Source organism: Hemiscyllium ocellatum, chromosome 19 (genome assembly GCF_020745735.1).
Source record: "Hemiscyllium ocellatum isolate sHemOce1 chromosome 19, sHemOce1.pat.X.cur, whole genome shotgun sequence".
NCBI classification, from domain to species: domain Eukaryota; kingdom Metazoa; phylum Chordata; class Chondrichthyes; order Orectolobiformes; family Hemiscylliidae; genus Hemiscyllium; species Hemiscyllium ocellatum.
The window spans coordinates 46,439,000-46,458,936 of NC_083419.1; the positions used below are offsets into that span (position 1 = coordinate 46,439,000).

Consider the following 19,937-nt stretch of genomic DNA (forward strand, 5'->3'; position numbering starts at 1 on the left):
TGTTATTGCAGTGACAGATTTGTATTGAGTGTACCAACATACAAAATATATTCCCTGAACCTAAAGCGGGGATGAAGGAAATAAAACAATGAAAATTCATTGTATCATATTCTGTCTTCCTCTCAGTTTTGGGTAGAACGCCAGCAGTACCAGTCCACTACTACACCAGTCTTCATTATGGAATGATTAGTGTTGGATTGAAGGATCTAAAAATCTCGCCTAAAGCATAACAAAACTGCAATGCAATCTCATTTCAAATTAAAAACATTGATAGGCTGATCACTTATCAGTATGAAGATGTGATTTGGAGATGCCGGTGTTGGACTGGGGTGTACAAAGTTAAAAATCACACAACACCAGGTTATAGTCCAACAGGTTTAATTGGAAGCACACTAGCTTTCGGAGCAACGCTCCTTCATCAGGTGATTGCGATCAGGTGAATATGAAGATGAAAGGATGTAATTCACAAACTGTCAACATCAGAAGAGACTTCACAAGCTTCCATGTTTTCTTTTAAAACAGATTGAACTACATTGCTCCAAAAGTGAGATTTTCTTTTTAGTTAGCCATGATATATTTTGCCTCTGCTAAACTTGTAAGTTAGTTCTAAGGTCGCCTTTCTCTTATTTTAAGTGAATTTTGGGTGAATATCATCAACTGTCCCTCAGCGCAAAGGTAATGCCTATTCAGGGTCATGAGACTCTGCTGTGGGTCTTCATGTGACTCAACAGGCTAATTCTTGACTCTCAGATCTCTGGGTATTTGAGGCAGAATGTCCCATAACGTAGTGAGATTACAATGCAGGAAATAGACTGTTCAGGAAAATGCATATCCACATGCTGTGGTCTTTCCCTGCTATGAAAGAAAGGGGAATAGTTTCAATTGTTGTTCTCCTCAAGTCAGGATGGAGACGGCGGAATCTCACAAAAGTTGGATAAATCTCAGAATCGTTACATGATCAAAATCCCAACAGCTTTAAAGACCTTGAGAGGAATACCATTAAAGTTGTTTTAAACTATAAGCAGTTCTCCCAGTGATGGTGGCTAACCCATGGATTCTACCATAGGAAGCTGGGGGTAGCCTGGAGTCTCTGTGGATTCATTTCTGAGTAGATGCTGAAAATGTTCTTTCCAGAGTTGATGGGTGGCACTGTTATCCTTAAGAGGAAAAACAATATCCTAGGAGAGAAGGTAATTTTGTTCATTTGAATTTGGTTTATAGATGGCCCTGATGGTTTGAAGCAGCTTCCAATCTCGTGATAGCCAGTATTTCATTGAATCTCTCAGGACCCCACTACCTAACTGATGACCCTTTTCTGATGGATTTATTTTTGGGTTTTCGGCTTGAGCTGGAATGCTGCCTTCCTGGCGTGTGACGTTGACGGTTCTCCCAGAGAATGAAGGCTGCTTGTTTTCATTCTGAGAGGTCACACATATTTTCATTAAACTGATCCTGGGGACAGCAGTGTTCTGAGACCACTCTGAGACCCAGTGGTCTAAGCACAGCTACCTAGTATTATTGGGTCTATTTGGTCCCACTGTCGTAGAAATGAATTGAACACGCAAATTTTTTTTAGATTGGTACTTGGAATTCCTCCCTTTGGTTTGGTGTCTTTGGAACTGAGGCATTGATCTTTTTCCTCTTGGACAGATGGGCCTTATGATGCCTTAGTACTAGGTAGATGTTCACCATATTGAACAGGACCATGATCTGTCCAACAGGCATTCGTTCTTCACATGCATTGAGCAATATTGACAGTACTCAGATCTTTGACTTGAATGATAACGTTACTCAAGAGATGCCAATATTTTGATCTTGAATGCCTCTCAGCCAAGAGAAAACAGGACCGATTAATTTTGACGTACCTTTTCCAATCACCCCTTCCCAATCTGGCATTTGCAAAGGTCTACTTAGTAGACCTATTCTGCTATTAAAAGACTCTTTCATCCCACTGCAGGTCTCCAATATCCTTCACGCATCATGCAAACTGTGTGCAAACTTTTACCAGGACCTCCCAGGTTCACAATCCCATACCCATCAGCAATTCTCCATTATTATGGGATGTGGCATGGACCCTGATAAAAGCCTGTATGTGATATTATTTAATGTGTAGGCTCTGGAACATCATCAATGTTCACCTTGAAGGATTAAGAAGTGGTCAAACTTAAGAACATGTTGTGCCACTGTGTTTGGGACTACCTTGCTGCTTTATCTTGTTGCCACCCTTGATAAGTGGTGAGACACATAGTCTACTTTTGCCTGTTCTTCTATTGAGGCCTTCTTGGACTACACTTTGCCTGACCTTGCTGTCATGGTTGGCTTTAACAGGAACAATGAGTCCTGACAGCATTACATAAGGACTGTCAGAACATGCAAGCCCCTCTGTCACAACATGGTGGCAATCCACAGTGAGAATGCCAACTACAAACAAGTTGTTGTTTTCACAGTTAAATCCAGTTTTCCTAGATATCGAGGCAAGAGTCTAAAGATATTCTGCAATTGAGATAATGTAGGCAGATTTAGTAAGGTAAACACCAGAAGTGTACATTACTGACAATATTTATAGGAACAGAGACAGAATGCTTGATATCTACAATATCTGAGACAGTGAGGTGAATTTTTGCAATGGTTAAATGCTAGGGCACTCCCTTTTATTTGTGGAACTTTACCAGCTAAATATCCACTTTAAACAGAATCTTTCCACTGCTTTCCACCAAAGACTATCCTATTCATTATGGCATTGCCTCGAGTTGAGTGAGAGGATCTCCAACATTCAGTGTTAATTCAAATTCTGCTGATGAGCCAGACTAGTCAATTATCCACTGCGCCTGGAATAGTATGGATTTGTCACAGAAGCTGACTTGATTTCAATCTTCAGTGGCTAAAAATACAATCCTTAAGTCTACCCAGCATACTCTCAATTTAAGGAAATATTCTTTCAGTAGGACAGCTGGCAAATTGAGATTTGAATTCTCAATGTGCAAATCAGATACCAAGAACTGCTCACAAGTGACAAATTGCTACTCACGAGAGCTTTATGCATGAGAAAATAAATAAGTCCATTGGTATCCTCCTTCAGACTAAAGCATGGACATGGAATATTTCATTAAAAGCAATGTCTGAAATTCATCCCTAAGGAGGTCATATCATAGTTAATTTAATCTGTTTTTTTTCTTGAATAAAACAATGCAATGTGAATTTTACTATTTTGGCCAAGACTAGGGGACAGCAGAAAATATAGAATATAACTTTTTTATTTGGACAGCAATGGGTGATTGTCACACTTAACAAATATCTCATCAATTGCACTTACCTTCGTGCAACAGGTCTGCTAGAATCTACAATACTTCTATGTTAGTAGTATTACCTTTGATCTCCCATCATAATCCTGTAAATTAAGAAACTTCCACTTTCAAAGACATTATATTGCATTCATAGATCGAGTGCAAATTCAAACTCACTGTACTGAACATATATATGCCTCAGGAAAATTAGTACTTCATATAAGTGATGGGAGCTTCGAACTGGATGAAACACTCCAACTTAGTACTGCTTGATTGACAGATGATAAACAAAAGGAAAAGGTAAAGAGAAATATAGTTTGAACACAGAATAAGGATGTGCATCTGTGATTCATTATGCACCTTAAAATCATGAACTCAGCATTACCGTAATGCTGCAGATGGTCACAATATGAGGGAAATCACTGTTAACAAATCAGAGACAGGGCAGGATGGCAAGAGAACAGATAATTATTAGACATTTTCCAAAACAACTATCAATGTACACCAACAAAGCTAGACTCACAACATTCACTCTTGCTCTCAGGGAAATTTGTTCATGCTTTGACAGGATTAAGATAAATTGACTAGATTTCATTTGAAGCTTGCTGTGAATGCACAACACTACCACAGTTTGCCTGGTACCCAAAAACAACCTATATATAGCTTAACAAAATTGTAGGCAATTTTTCAAAGGGAACTCTTACACCATTAATGGGTGCACTGTAGAGCATTATACAATTATAGTTTAATTGGTGCACATACGAAAATTTAAGGACATTTTGGATGTACTGATTCCTGAAACTAATTATCATTTCGTAAGATGCAACATTGATCTTTTTTGGAATTATAAGTAATAACATTTTTGAAATACAACATTACGTCAAATTTACAAGCAAGTAACACCATATTTTATTTCTCATGATACTTCACCCTGTGAGGATTAAGTTTATAAATATGTGCTCTTAGAGGGAAGCAGGCATTGTAAAATTGACTCTCATATCTTTCGATCTTTCTAAGAAGTCAATCATTAGGTATTTCTGATGTGCTAGTATACAAAAAGGAATTTCAAAAAAAATGTTAAGAAACAACATTAAATTTGAAGTGCATCCAAAAAATGGTGATCTTTGAAACTATGTGGAATCTTATTTGTTATGAAGTGGAGATAGGAATTAAAATCCTAGAAATTGCGAAGGCACACTTGTGGCTTCAGCTAATTCTTCACCTGTAAGTATCTGTTCTAACGCCATTTTTATACCCTCTCTGGTTACCCTTCTGTAATTTTTATTTTCAAATATTTATTCACCTCTATTTCAAATAATATAGTCTCCATCTTAATACCATTTATGAGTGAGGATTCCACGCTTTTAGAGGATAACCTCGACAGGAAAATGTTACAACCATCAGTGCAAGCTGCCTGGTTATTAATTTAATAATGACAAAAATCATTTGTTACTTACCATCGGAAAAGATTTCAGAATTTTGAAAATCTCTATTAATTTGACCCTTTTTTACATTTATATGATGAGAAATTCCTGTTGTAGAACCAGTGGAGATGCAGACACAATATAAGGCAGTGAATGTTGCATTTATTAAAACAAAATGTGGATCTGATGTGATTTCTACTTAATCAAGTATTGAAAAAATTGAAAGGTAACTTTGAGTTAAATTCAAAGAGATGGTTCTTGACACACCTCGAAAGGTCAAAGCTAAACACTTAATTTGTAGGTTTAGTTTACAGTTGGTAGGGGGCTGGTGAAGGTCACAGGACAAGGTAGGTTCTGCGTCTCAGGAGAGTGGGGTGGGATTGTCAATGTAGGGGATTGATTCCAGGTCATGGATAGGTCAGGTTGGTAAGAATTGGAGGCCAATAAGAATATATGGGAACGTGTGCAGGCTGCAACTCAAAGCCTGGGAAAGGATTCAGAGTTTGGGAGGCAGAGGAGAGGTTGGGACATTTGTGAAGGATTTAGACCCTTGGGAAGGGATTCAGTGTCCTTTTTTTCAGTTATAATTCTACCCAATGTGCCTGCAGTTGAAGAGAATTAAAATGGAACCTATTTACAGATCACAAAAATCTCATTCTTCCACAAAATGAGAACATTCTTCAATGAAAAAGCATTGTTTTAGGAGTGGACCAAGTAAGTTCTGACTTTTAAAGTGATAGCTGAAATAAAAATTGAAATTAAAAGGGATGAAGTTTGGTACAAATTGTGAAATAAAGCAAAAGAAAATTTTGGTAAGGAAGTCAAAGACCTTTGTTGGGCACTGGTTCGTCATTATTAGGATTTTATCATTTCTCTTTTTGTGCTTCTTTTTGAATTACGTTACTTTTATTACAAACAACAATTGTTCAATTTTGAACCAATGATATTGATCATCATAACCATTATTTAAACTTGATCCTAATTATCATTGGCTCATCTGTAAAACAGATTCTCCTGCTTCTCGGATGCTGTCTGACCTGCTGCACTTTTCCAGCAACACATTTTCATCTGTAAAACAAGTCTGCTTTGGGAACAGTGCCTTGCCAGTCACCATGACCATCAACATTTTATACATTTGTTAGTTTTATTGCAAATGGGGTAGATCTGTGAGGGTACCACAGGAATTTAGACAGCAAAACTGTGCTTCTAATTTATGATATCTACGTTTCATTTTTTGTTGTCACCAATTTCACAGCCTGATGGCAACCTAATTACAATCAGCTTACATTACTTTTTTGTAATCACTATCAGAAATCTGTAAGGGGAACCATTGTATTGCTACAGCATAGATGGCTGCTAGTGTTGAAGGAAGTGAGATTGAATAGAAGATCAAACTATCTGTATTTAATTAATGCCAAGCTACAGTTTTAAATGTCTTTGGATGGATTATGGAAGGGGAAAACTGAGGAATGCAAGAAAGTCCACAATTTTAATAACAGAGAAAGGAAGGAGTGAAACCATTTGATTTCAAACTTTGATACCAATATGGTGAGAAAGGAAAAAAAAGCATTTGCAACTGTGAGCTTTTTTAAAATCTTTTTGGATTACATTCATCATGCTAAATTATGCAGAACAATTCAGTTTGCAGTACAGGTATGTCATTCTGAAAAAAGGAAGATGTCTTGTACAAAATAAGGAAATATGTAATGAAAATGAAAATGGTTGAAAGAAAGTCAAGGAAGCTGAAAATATGCTTAGTACGCCCTTGAACATCCCCGCATGAAATCTCACCAATTAGTCCAATTGTTGCTGCTTTGTCTGTCACGTGACATGGAAAGAATTAGGTAAGAAGCAATCAGCAGCTAGGAAACACATGACACACTCACTTGAACTGGGGGAGAAAAGGGACATCTGAGAAATTGTTTACTAGTTGCAAATAGCATATGTCAACACTGGAAACCAACCTAACCAACCTAGAAGCCACAAGGTGGAGGGAACAGAAAGAGTATATGTACGAGTTTGTGTGTGTGTGTAGGGGGGAATGGGGTGGGTGCGAGTGTGTCTGGGGGTGCGAATGTATCTGGGGGTGCATGTGTCCACTATATTTAACAAAGCAAAAGTGCTTGTATATTTTCAATGCACATTTTCTTTTGTGTGTTGTCAAGTTGTTTGTTAAGGCTCATGCCAGGCTCCATGCACTCAAAAGCACTGAAATATTTTCAGTGCATTTAGGAAAATAAAAACTTTTGAAATTGAGACTAAATGGATTTTAATTATGTATTACGTATTGTTGTTAACATTGATTAGTTATGAGTTTTTACAGAAGGTGGAACTTTTCTGGTGTGAATTTTTGCTTGACATAATTTAAACTTTAATTCTAAAAGATAGTCACACACAATTGAAAAAAAAACTAAACCATTACCAAGTAGCCTGCAGCCATGATAAAAATGAAAGTATCCTTGGGAAAACAAACTGATTATTGTTACAGTAGAACCAATGAGTTACTGCTAAACTCTTACTGAAAAAATGATTTGATTGAATTTGATTTTACTTTTATTATTATGAAATAAGATGATCTATTCTAGCATGTCTTATGAATACATTTAAATCCAGAATATGGATTTGGTGGAGTTCTTGGAGGAACTCATGTATGCTTCACCTTTCCACGAGGACACAGACTTGGGCCAAAAGATGAAATGACTGCAATCCAGCTTTGCTGTGGGTAAAGCAAATGGATTTAGTTCACACAGGTACTGTGCCAACTAGATCAAAGGGCACCAATCTAGGTTTTAGTCATCAAATAAATTTAGACAATCCTTGTTGCTCAACTGTCGGCTGAGAGAATCATGTGACAATATTCTAATGCACATCACTTACATACTGAAGAATATAAATATAACTGGACTGTTGATTTTTACAACTGTAAGAGATATTCCCATTTCGTGGTGCAGTTTTATAGCCCTTCATATTGCTCTGTTAAATTATTCAAATTGAATACAATCCAGGTCTGTTGCATTGACATATCAGGAAGGGAAAGACTAAGACAAATAATATGATCACTCCTTGAGTCCTAATAATTCACTGTGCAAATCCTATTTGAATACCAAAATATTTCTCACCTGTTCTGGGGAGAGTTTATGGTTCATTGACTCTGAATGCGCTGAGGGTTTCAGGAGGTCCTCCTCGTAATTATCTGCCATTAATTTCATTCTGTTCTGAGTCTGTGAAAAGGAAACAAAAATATTCAAATTCACTTGGTTAACCACTTACAACAGTACTTTTTTAAGCAAATAATTAAGACAATTTTCCTTCCAACATTTTCAGTCAGATGTGCTCTTGGGTATTTAGTGATAGAGGATGAACGTGGTAAATAACAGTTATAATGCACTTTTTTACTCCAAGTGTCATTAAGAAATCTTCAAGATGTATGTATATCTGTGTGTTTACACACAAGACAAGCTCAACACAATTTTTAATTTGGAAGTTTCAGACATGGTTACATTTCATTCATACTGAAACACTTTAATGTAACATTTCTCATAACTTGTCAGAATCCCATTTTTTTCTCATCTCTGATAAATACAGGTCTCATCAGGCTCTTCCATACACAGGGATTTTGAATTGGGCATACACTAGATTGGTTGTGAGAAGGGCGATTACAATAGCCAGCTGAGATAGTTTGCAAGATGCCTGAACAGTTTTGATGGGCCAATGTCACTTACACGGAAGCAGCAAAACACAAGCACAAACTGAGCACTGACAAGTTGAGAGGAGTGTGAAATCAGATGGCTTATTCGTTTAATTCTCCACGCTACTCTGACATACCTGTTCCCAGCCTTTTGCATTACTGCAATGAAGTTTAATATATATTTGTGAAATAACACTTCCTCTTTTAATTAGGCAGTTGATAACTTTTCAGTCAGGGCTGAGTTCAACAATTTTAGTTCATAACCTTAGCCCTCATTTTTTCAGATAGCCGCGATTGGTGATGATTCTGCTTTCCCATTTACGCCTCTTTTAGATCCATTTTGCTTTTACTTGTCCTATTAACAACAACTTTTGTGTTACACATCATCACTTTTGTCATTTAGAACATAGAGTTAGGAGCACAAAGTAGGTCATTTGTTCCTTCAAGCTCTGACATTCAATACGATCGCGGTTGATCATCCAACTGAGTACCCTGTCCCCATTTTCTCCCCATAATAATGATCCCTTTATCTTCAAGACCTATACCTAATTACCTCTTGAAAACACTTAAATGTTTTGCCCTCAACTGTTTTCTCTGCTTGTGGCAGAGAATTCCACAAGCTTACCACTCTCTTAGTGAAGAAATTTCTCCTTACCTCATTCCAACATGGCCTATCCTGTCTCCTTAAACAGTGATCTCTGGCTCTGGACTCTCCAGTCATCAGGAACATCATTCGTATATTTATCCTGTCTCTTCCAGCTAGAACTTTACAGGTTTTGATGAGACCCCCCCCCTCATTCTTCTAAAATCCACTGAATACATCCTAACTGATCCAGTCTCTTTTCATATGCCAGACCTGCCATCTCAAGAATCAGTCTGTAAAACTTTGTTGCACTCTTTCCATGGCTAGAATGTCTTTCCTCAGATAAGGAGAGCAAACTGTACACAATACTCCAGATGTGGTCTCACCAATGCCCTGTATAATTGCAGCAGACATCCTCCTCCTACACTCAAACCCTGTCACTTTGAAGGTCAACATACATTTGCCTTCTTTATCACCTGTTGCACCTACATGCTTACTTTCAGCAATTGGTGTACAAGGGTATCTAGGTATTGTTTTTTTCCCATTCTATTCCTATTCAGATGATAATCTGCCTTCCTGTTTTTGCAAACAAAGTTGATGACCTTCCATTTCTCAACATCTAATTTTACATACTAATCTCTTGTGGGACCTTCCTGAAAGATTTCTGAAATCTAAGTAAACCATATCCACTTGCTCCCCCATATCAATTCTACAAGTTACAACCGTGAGAAACTTCAGAAGATTTAGAGTCATTGAGATGTACAGCACAGAAACTGACCCTTCATTCCAACTTATAAATCCATGCTAATTCTGTCCAATCCTGCAACTTTTTTCTAAATGCTCTGCTGTTAAATCTTTTAAAATGGACTCCAGCATTTTCCCCACTATTCATATCAGGGTAATTTGTCTCTAATTCCTTTTTTAAAATTCTGTAGTAGGGTTACATTAACTATCCTTCAATTGATAGGAACCATTCCAGAGTCTACAGAATCTTAAAAGATGACCACCAATGCATCCACTATTTCATGGACACTTCCTTAAGTAAACGAGATGTAGATTATTGGGCACTGGGGATGTATTGGCCTTTAATCCGATCAATTTCCCCACCATCTCTTCCTTACTAATACGGATTTCCTTCCGTTCCTTGCTCTCATTAGACCCTGTGTTACACAATACTTTGGGGTGTTATTTGTGTCAGAACTGAAATAATTGGTGTGCCATCTTTTTGTTCCTGTTATAATTTACTATTTCTGCCTGAGGAAGCTTGACATTTGTCTTCACTGATCATTTTCTCTTCACATACAAATTAATTGTAAATGCTTCTATAGGTATGTTCCCTGCAAACTTTCTCCCATATTCTATTTTCCCCCTCTTAATCAATCCCTTGGTTGTCGTATGCCGAAATCTAAACTGCTCCCAATCCTCAGCTCTGATGCTTTTCTCAGCCAATTTATAGATTCCTTCCTTCAATCTCATACTAACTGTAAAATCCTATATTAGGCACAGTCGAGTCACCTTTCCAATTTTATTTTTATGCCAGACTGTAATGACCAATTGTTGCAGTTCCTCCATATAATCTTTAAATTTTCCCCATTGTCTATCCACTGTCATGTCTTTAAAGTTCCTCAATTTATTATAGCCAGCTCACAACGCATACCACTGTAGTTTCCTTTAATTAGATTGAGGACACAACTCTCAGAATCAACAATGTCATTCTCCATCTTAATGTAGAATTCTATCATATTACGGTCACTCTTCCCCAAGGGGCCAATTATTCCTTTCTCCTTACATAATACTCAGTCCAGGATGGCCTGTTTTTTAGTTGATATCTCCACGAATTGATCCAGAAAAGCATCCCATACAGACTCCAGGAATTCCTCCTTTATGGCCATCTAACTTTTTCAGGACATAATTTAAAAAAAAATTATTGTCCTGGAACATTGGGCTGGATTGACCATGGCCTTGATTTCAGGTTGGAAATAGTTGTGGCTGGATCTCTGCCAATTAGAAGTGGATATGGTTGAAAGACTTCTTTGCGCTGTAACAAGTGAGAGATTCTGTGGGAGTCCCACCTAGTTAGAGTGCGCAGAAATATCAGGAAAGTTGGACATCCAACCAACAGCAATATTAGGCCGGCAGCTCTAATTAACAGGGTGGGTGCTAATAAGGCAGGGAGGTGCGCACGTGATCACCTCAGTATGGAGGTACCCTTGATTACCTGCAAAGTCAACAAATAAGCAAACTCAAAGTTAATGGGCCCATTGAGATAGAAGGGAAACACTTCCAAAGGTGCAGTGAAGGACAAGGTTGTGGCCTTTGATCCCTGTGGTTTGGTCATTAGGGCATGAAGCTTTTGGCTTCAATTACCAGATAGCCTTTCCCTGCCTCCAGTAAGCTGCCGGGCTCAGCATGGGGGAGGAGGTGGTATAGGGGAGAGCATAATGCTGAAAAGAAACTGTCACAAAATGGCTCGAACGAGGGAAACCCCAGTTGTTTCACTAGCCTGCCTCCATGGAGCAGCCAGCCAAATATGATAAGAGGCAGGAATATATCAGGGTTCTGTGCTATTGCAATTCATCTAATTTCTTCTGACTCCTTCTCTGCCCAGCCTCCAACCCTGTCTCCACAGGGCCAAGAAACATCAACTTGTTAATTCTGTTTTTCTCTCTCCATAAATACAGTGTGACCTACAGATTTATCTTTCATCTTTTAAAAGGTAACATTAACTTGTCTGGCACTTATGCTTTCTAAGTATCCAAGATGGTTATTAAGTTCACTTGCAACAGCCTGTTCATGAATTCATTCACACATACCTTGAAGTCATTACAAAAGATCAATTGCACACAACACAAATGAAAAAAATATTATAATCTCTTAATTGCCGTTATTACTGAAGAAGGGAGTTTGTGTGTACAGGTAATCCACAACTTTGCAGTCTTAATAATAGTGAAGCTCAGTTCTTGAACACGTTTCTATCTTAAGTTACTATAATGTGCCAATATTGTCGTACTTTTGGGTGCCATGGAACAAAGTCCAGGGGTGTGTTTTCCGACTACAGACTGTAGTTTAAATTCTGGGTCGGAATAGATATCAGCTTCCAATTTTGGATTTTAAAACAGAAATGAATTATCACACTTTGTGTTATTTAAGAACATGTACTGCTATTTTATTTGCAGTGTGTAATTACTAACAGATGGATTTTCTGCAAATGGACATGAACTTCTTATGGGTTGGGAAATCGACACAAAAGATGGTATTAACACTGTGCTGATCACAGCCTTTGATATGTACACATTTACATTGAACAGTTTGCTTCATTCAGTGATCTGGCTATTCACAATAACAGCAACGTAATTGCATATTTATAAGGCAAATGGGCTGAGTTTTAGTTTCAGTGCCCTGATCCTGACGCTGGGTGATGTCTGGCCACCACAGATGGCCGTGGCAGGACTATGGAAGCGTTTTTTATGGAAGGCAACGCTGCAGGGGTTGGATAATGTAGGTGTGGGTCATTCAACAGTACCTTGGGTGCAAGTGCAACCATTGTTACCAGGAGCATCCTGCTTAGGGCATGAAATGCACATTAAGATGTAGTGGGGTCTCCCCAGGAAGCTGTCGGGAGGCCACCAGATTTCCTGCTTTCCAAAATAGTAGCTGCAAAAATCCAGCAGATTTGGGAGGACACTTTATCGGGCCTCACACGCTCAATGTGTCTGCACAGCTATGGGGAAATGTTGGACTCCCTTCCCTATGTTTTCTTCCACTACGTTACCTGCCTTTAGCCTCCCAACTCATCTCGAGGGCTGGGAAAGTTCAGACTTAGCACTGGCAAATGTTTCCTGCTCTTAACGCATTCCCAGGGTATTGAAATCCCTCTCAGAAGCAGTTGCAGCTTATTGTTTCAAAATGCTGGCAAGAACTGAAATATGAGGCTGGAGTTTTTGTCTACAAGTGGTGGTTTACATCATGTTGCAATTGTTGAGCTCAGTTTTTTTTAAAAGAGAGTCAGTCATTACAGTATAGAAAGAAGCCCTTCAGCCCACTATGACTACGCCAGTCATCAAATATCCATATATTACAATCCCATTTTCTAGCACTTGACCTGTAGCCTTGTATGCTAAGAATTTTACTGAAAAAAACAATTTTCACCTGTCATCCCCATTCCACACTTTTCCACAAGTTTTTTTCACAAGTTAGGAAGGTATTGGATGTGAAATATAAATGCACCTCCTCCAAAGTTGGTGACCCTATTGTGGAGACCACAGGAGATTACATTTTCTCCAAGGCACTTTTTGATTGAGTGGGAAACCTACACAGGAGTTGGTAACACTCTGCAAAGATATGGAATGTTGTGACACCTTCAACTGGCATCATTTAATGCTATCCTACAATGTAGCTGTGTTTTTAAATGAAATATCATGCTCTGTGCTGTGATTTATGTTAAGTGACAGCTTTGGTTGTTAAAAGCCTTACTTAAAAAGCTGCACCTGTTCCCTGCACTCACTGACACTCAAAAACTTTTGTTTTCAAATGGAAATTGGTAGTGGTGGTGGGGGGGGGGGGGGGGGGGGGGGGAGGAGGAGGGAGCTATATGTTCTGTCAATTTCAGGCAATGTATCTGAAAATGTTTGTTAAAACAGCCATGGCAACACGAAGCCTGGAGAAAGTGCGCCTCATCCTCCGTCTAGGAACCCTCAACCCACCAGGGATGAATGCAGATTTCTCCAGCTTCCTCATTCCCCCTCCCCCCACCTTATCTCAGTCCCAACCCTCGGACTCAGCACTGCCTTCTAGACCTACAATCTTCTTCCCGACCTCTCCCCCACCCCCTCTCCGGCCTATCACCCTCACCTTAACCTCCTTCCACCTATTGCATTCCCAACGCCCCTCCCCCAAGTCCCTCCTCCCTACCTTTTATCTTAGCCTGCTTGGCACACCCTCCTCATTTTTGAAGAAGGGCTTATGCCCGAAACGTCGATTCTCCTGCTCCTTGGATGTTGCCTGACCTGCTGCGCTTTTCCAGCAACACATTTTTCAGCTCTGATCTCCAGCATCTGCAGTCCTCACTTTCTCCTAATAGTCTGTGCATGCATGCTAGTTCACAAAATCTAGTAATGCCCTTCAGTTCTCGCCTCAGCATTGTTTCAGAGCTGTCACCTCTTGATGTTACTGTTTCTCCAATTTTTGAAGAGTGCTGACTATGTGGCAGGAATTCCTGTGATGCAAGTGCACAGCAGCAAGACAAGGAGGTATACAGTTGCCAACTGACATGAAAATAGAGGACAATGTTTAAAAATGCCACTGGAGTGTGTGTATCTCACATGCCTGACAACAAGAATTGCAACATTAAATGGCGTTATGTAGAATGTGTGTGAAACTACTTGGTGACACTATTCTGTTATAGTTGTACCAAAATGTGACACTAGTCCGTAACTTTCCTACTAACATTATACAACAACATTACATTAAAACAAAACAAAGAACTGCTGGAATGCTGGATGCTAGAAATCTGAAACAAAAACCTAAATTGCTAGAGAAACTCAGCAGGTTTGACAGCATCTGTGGATGGGTGACCGGACTCGAAACATTAACTCTAATTTCCCTCAACAGATGCTGTTAGACTTGCTGAGTTTTCTCTCGTAATTTCAGTTTTATTTACAACAATAATATATTGCCTCTAATTAAGTCAGCATTGTTACACTGGTTTATTTCCTGTCCCCACAAATATCCCATCAGTATACAAAGCACTCTGCACCTATTTCATGTAACAAGTATTCCAGACACCCCAACAGCAACTCTCAATAGGTCTTGTTCCCTGGCAGAACGGATTCACTAGAGGTGATAGTACAGTGGCAGACAGGCAGGAGAAAGTTCCCATGGGTGTAATCAACACTGAATCCCAAAAAGTTTTCATGTATATGAATTAAACAAAAAGCAAATACAACTAATTTACAGTGTGTTCTACAAACGGTATTCTTGTAAGACCTAAAACCTCAACAAGACACTCTCTGTTCTATTTCCATTTCCAGTCAAGGGTTCCTCTTTGTGTTGCATACTTCTTTCACTTCTTGGTCCCAAGTAATGTGTACTTTCAAGAATTCACTTTAACTCAGCCAATGTTCCTGTTATTCTCAAAGGCATAAGATTTCTTGGGGTCCTTCCACGAGCATCCAGCTAAGCAACCCTCCAACTTTCCTTAAGCACATCATGATTATGGACTTGCCAGATGAAGCACTGCACTCATTATTAGCAATTCTAATTGAGAAATATTGACTCTCCTATGTTTCTCTAGCTTATGGCAGATTCTCTGTTTTTAAGCTGTTCCAGTTCCAGACATAAACTGCTTTAGAGCTGCTCCTGAGATGATTAACAGATTCTTGGAGAAACCATGCAGATAAACCCAAAATCAAAACATATTCCCCTGTGATCTGTTTGTACGGAAGCATACATACCTGGGATGTTCCAAATTCAAATTTAAACCTGTCCTACAATCTGAAAAGTACATGGATATTTAAGGTCTATTTGCTGCTTTCAAGCATTTGTTTGCTCTGGCATCTTTATTTAATAATAATAATAATTAAATAATTTAAGCCCACTATGAAGACAACAGCAGATCTCAACTCGACCAAGGAATGGCTGCCTATTATTTACTGTTTTCCCACTTCTAGCTCCGACCTCATTAAATAAACACATATCACTCTTTAAATTACAAATCGTCATGTCTGTTTACAAACTACTTCCTTGAGGTTCCCATCATCTTACAATTCAAAAAATTTAAAACCTCATTAAAAGTTATACTCTTCTAATAAATCATGCATATCCTAAAATTAGACATTTTCTCAACAATGTCAAGAAGCAGCTGAAGTCCGTAATACTGTGAAAGCTATGAGCCCTGACAACACTCTAGCAATAGTACTGAAGACATGTGCTCCAGAACTAGCTGCACCCCTGGCCAAGCTGTTCCAGTTGAGCTACAATACTAGCATCTATCCAAAAGTATGGAAAATTGCCTGTTTATGGCCTGTTTACTAAAAGGAGAACAAATTCAATCCAGTCAATTATGTCCACATCAGCCTACTCTTGGTCATCACCAGTGCTATCAAGCAGCACTTATTCAACAATAACCTTCCCACTAATGCTTAGTTTGGTTTATGCCAGGACTACACCGTTACTGGCCTCATTGCAGCCTTGGTCCAAATAGGGATAAAACAGCTGAACTCAAAATGTGAGGTGTGTCGCTTCTTGACATCAAGGCAGCATCTGACGGAGTGTGGAATCAGGAATCAATGAAAAAATTGAAGTCAATAGGGATTGGAGGAACATTATCCAATGTTTGTGGTAATTCAAGAAGGTTGTGGTAATTCAAAGTCAATCATTTTAGTTTCAGAATATGTCAGCAGGAGGTCCTAATTGTACTGTCCTAGGTCCAACCATCTTAAGTTAAGCCATTATTGACTTTTCTTACATCATAACATCAGGGATGGGGATGTTCGCTCATGATTGCACAACATTCTATAACATTTATAATTCCTCAGGAACTGAAGCAATCAATGTCCATACACAACTGGACCTGGACACCATTCAGGCTTGGACTAAGCGGCAATTAAAATTCATACCATAAGAACCAGGCAATGACCATCTCCAACAAAAGAGAACTTAACCGTCTTCTTTACAATCAAGGGAGTTATCATTGCTGAATCCCTTACTATCAACATTCTCAGGGTTACCATTGACCAGAAACTGAACTGTACAGATAATTAAATATTGAGGCTACCAGAACAATTCAGAGGCTGGGAAGCCGTGATGAGTAACTCATTTCCTGATTTGTCATTGCCTGACCACCATCCACAAAGCACATCAGTGATGGAATTCTCTTCAATTGTTTGGTTGAGTCATAGTGTTGTTATAGCAAAGGAAGAGACTATTTGGCCCAGTCTGTCTGGAGCAGGTCTTCAGATGAGCAATTCAACTAGTGACATTCTCCTGCCTTCTCTGTGTAACCCTATGTATTCTCTTTTCAAATAACAATATAATTCTTTTCTGAATGTCATGATTGAATCTACCTCCATCATACCTTTTTCTTGAGTGAACCTACCTCTATAATACCTTTTGACAGGGCCTATTGTAGCAGTTTGGTTTCTGGTCAGAATGACGACAATGAACGTTTTGGTCTTTGTAGCTTCACAATACTCAAGAAACCCATTCAGGACAAAGCAACTGACTTGATGGACATCCAATCTATCACCTTTTTTTAAAATATATATTTTATTAAGACAAAATAGATTTTTAAATATTACAACAAATACAAAACAATGCAATTCAAAACAGTACAAAATTAGTACAAAACTAAACCCAAATAATAAAGAAAATTCCCCAACCCACCCTCTTATACAAATGTATAAACATATATAGCGAAGTATAAAATTAAAAAAAAACCTAAACTCGCCATTTAACTAACTAAATAAATACCTGCCAACAAACAAATAAATAGTAATAACTCAGCCCAGCCAAACAAAACACTCATACATTCACAGTTCCTCCTCCCTGGATATTGGACTCATGAAACACAATCGTTACAGCTATATAAAAGCCCTTGTTAGTGTGGCAGATAAATCTGTGTCCAGGTATTTCAAAAAGGGTTGCCATGTCTTGTAAAAATTCTCAGTTTTGTGGTGTACCATATTTGTGAGAAAATCCAGGGGAATATGCTCCATAACAATCTTCTGCCAACCCAACAGGCCTGGGGGGTTTTCTGATATCCAACCTAGCAAGATATTCTTCCTTGCACAAAATGTAAGAATATTGAAAAGTTTTGCCTTCTGCAAGTATTCAGGAAATACAATGGGGAGGCCCAAAAGGAGCGAAATAGGGTCCTTCTCCCCCTTACACCTAAAATCCTCTCCATTGCACCCACCACAGCACTCCTATATGTTTGAAGCCTGTCACAAGACCAAAGACAATGGGTAAGAGTACCCGTACAGTCCTTGCACTTGGGGCATGCTGAAGATACCCCTGGTTTAAATTTTGACAAACGGTCTGGGGCTAAGTGGACCCTGTGGAGAATCTTCAACTGTAAAACATGGGTCCTATTGCTAACTGATATCTTCCTTGCATTCTCCCAAATATCCTCCCATGCCTCTGAAGAAACTTCAACACCCAGCTCTCTTTCCCACATCTTGCAGAGTCGATCAGACTCATCTGAGGTGTCACCCCCCAATTGGTGATATAGAGTACTGACAGAGAGTGTACTCTTAGCCCTTGGTACCCCTCTTTCTATGTCAGATTTGTAGGGATCAGTCAAAAGTGTGGTCCTTTTTTTAATAAAATCCCTAAATTGAAAAAAATGAAAGACATCTCTATTAGGTAACTCGTACTTCCGTACTAACTGATCGAAGGACATCATTACATCTACCTCAAATAAATCACCATGCAAGATATACCCCCAGCTGCCCAACGTTTAAATCCTGAATCTATCGTACCCAGTTGAAAACCCAGCATACCCACTAAAGGCGTAAACAAAGATGTTTTGCCAATATTACCTTCCCTCTGCCGAATTGCCCTCCATGCTTTAATAGTATTGATGACTATTGGGTTATGGCAATATTCCCTAACTGTCCTCGCCTTGTCCAAAAACAGCAAATTGGTAAGGGGGCACCTTGCCTGGGAGACTTGGATATCTAGCCATATTGAAAGAGGGTCCCCACAAACCCAAGCACTTACGTAGGTCAAAATCGAACTTAATTGGTAATTTTTAATGTCCGGAAGGTCTACTCCCCCTAATCTGTGAGGCAACTGCAGTTTGGCTAATTTAATGAAGGGCCGTTTACGGTGCTAGATAAAGGAGTTGAACCAACTGTTCAGTCTCCTGAGTGTTTGTTTATTGAAAATCAGGGGGAGCATCCGCATAGGGTATAGCAAACGAGGGAGAATATTCATCTTAATAGGCGCTATCTGACCCAACCATGAGACTGGAAGTGCCTCCCATCTTTGGAGATCTTGTTTAATTTTGTCAAATAATTGAGTAAAATTGGCTTTGAACAGCCAATCCAGAACTGTAGTAATGAATATGCCCAAATACACAAAACCCCCCTGTGACCACCTAAATGGGAATCTATGTTCACTCTCAAGAGCCAACTCTTTCGTAAGACCACCCACAAGCATAGCCTCTGCTTTAGCAAAATTAATCTTATACCCTGAAAAAGCGCCAAACGTGTGAAGGCATTGTATCAAGCAAGGCACTGAAACTGCTGGATTTGTAAAGAAAATTAGAACATCATCTGCATACAGCGAGATCTTATGTAATTTTGACCCCGCTTCTGGAGCTGATATATTGAGATCCTTACGAATGGCCTCTGCCAATAGTTCAATCATCAACGTAAAAAGTAATGGTGAAAGGGGACAGCCCTGCCGGCTGCCCCGAGAAATATTAAAATTGCTTGATCGTACCCCGTTCGTAATGACTGCAGCGAGAGGTACACTGTAGAGAACCTTTACCCATCTTATGAAAACTTCGCCCAGATCAAACCAGTCAAGAGTATAGAAAAGGTACGGCCACTCAACTCGGTCAAATGCCTTCTCTGCATCTAAAGAAATCACCAATTCCTGTACTGACTGCTGTTGGCATGCTTGAATTACGTTAAGCAGCCTCCTAACATTATTGGAGGATCTGCGACCCTTTATGAAGCCCGTCTGATTCTCTTTAGTAATAGAGGGTAACACAGTCTCCAGCCTTAACGCAAGAGCCTTATTAAGGATCTTAAAGTCCATATTTAAGAGTGAGATGGGCCTGTATGAAGCATAGTCTTCCGGATCCTTCCCTTTTTTAAGAATAAGTGAAATATTGGCCTCTCTCAGAGATGGTGGGAGACAAACATGACTGTATGAATCATTAAACATATTCAGCATTGGGCCTGACAGTATACTTATAAATTCCTTATAGAATTCACTGGGAAGTCCAT

At 39.1% G+C, this 19,937-nt stretch overlaps 1 protein-coding gene across 5 annotated transcripts in view; it reads right to left on the reverse strand.

Annotated features, from left to right (window-relative positions):
• The window catches only part of erc1b (ELKS/RAB6-interacting/CAST family member 1b), an 850,092-nt gene that overhangs the window by 156,723 nt on the left and 673,432 nt on the right, over window positions 1-19,937 (reverse strand). For 4 of the 5 annotated variants that reach the window (XM_060839426.1, XM_060839431.1, XM_060839427.1 and 1 more), the window contains one exon: window positions 7,828-7,929. In XM_060839426.1, the coding sequence (XP_060695409.1) occupies window positions 7,828-7,929 (102 nt within the window). Of the gene's footprint in view, window positions 1-7,252; window positions 7,425-7,827; window positions 7,930-19,937 lie in introns of those variants that run through there. The other variant, XM_060839428.1, reaches the window with a different exon arrangement.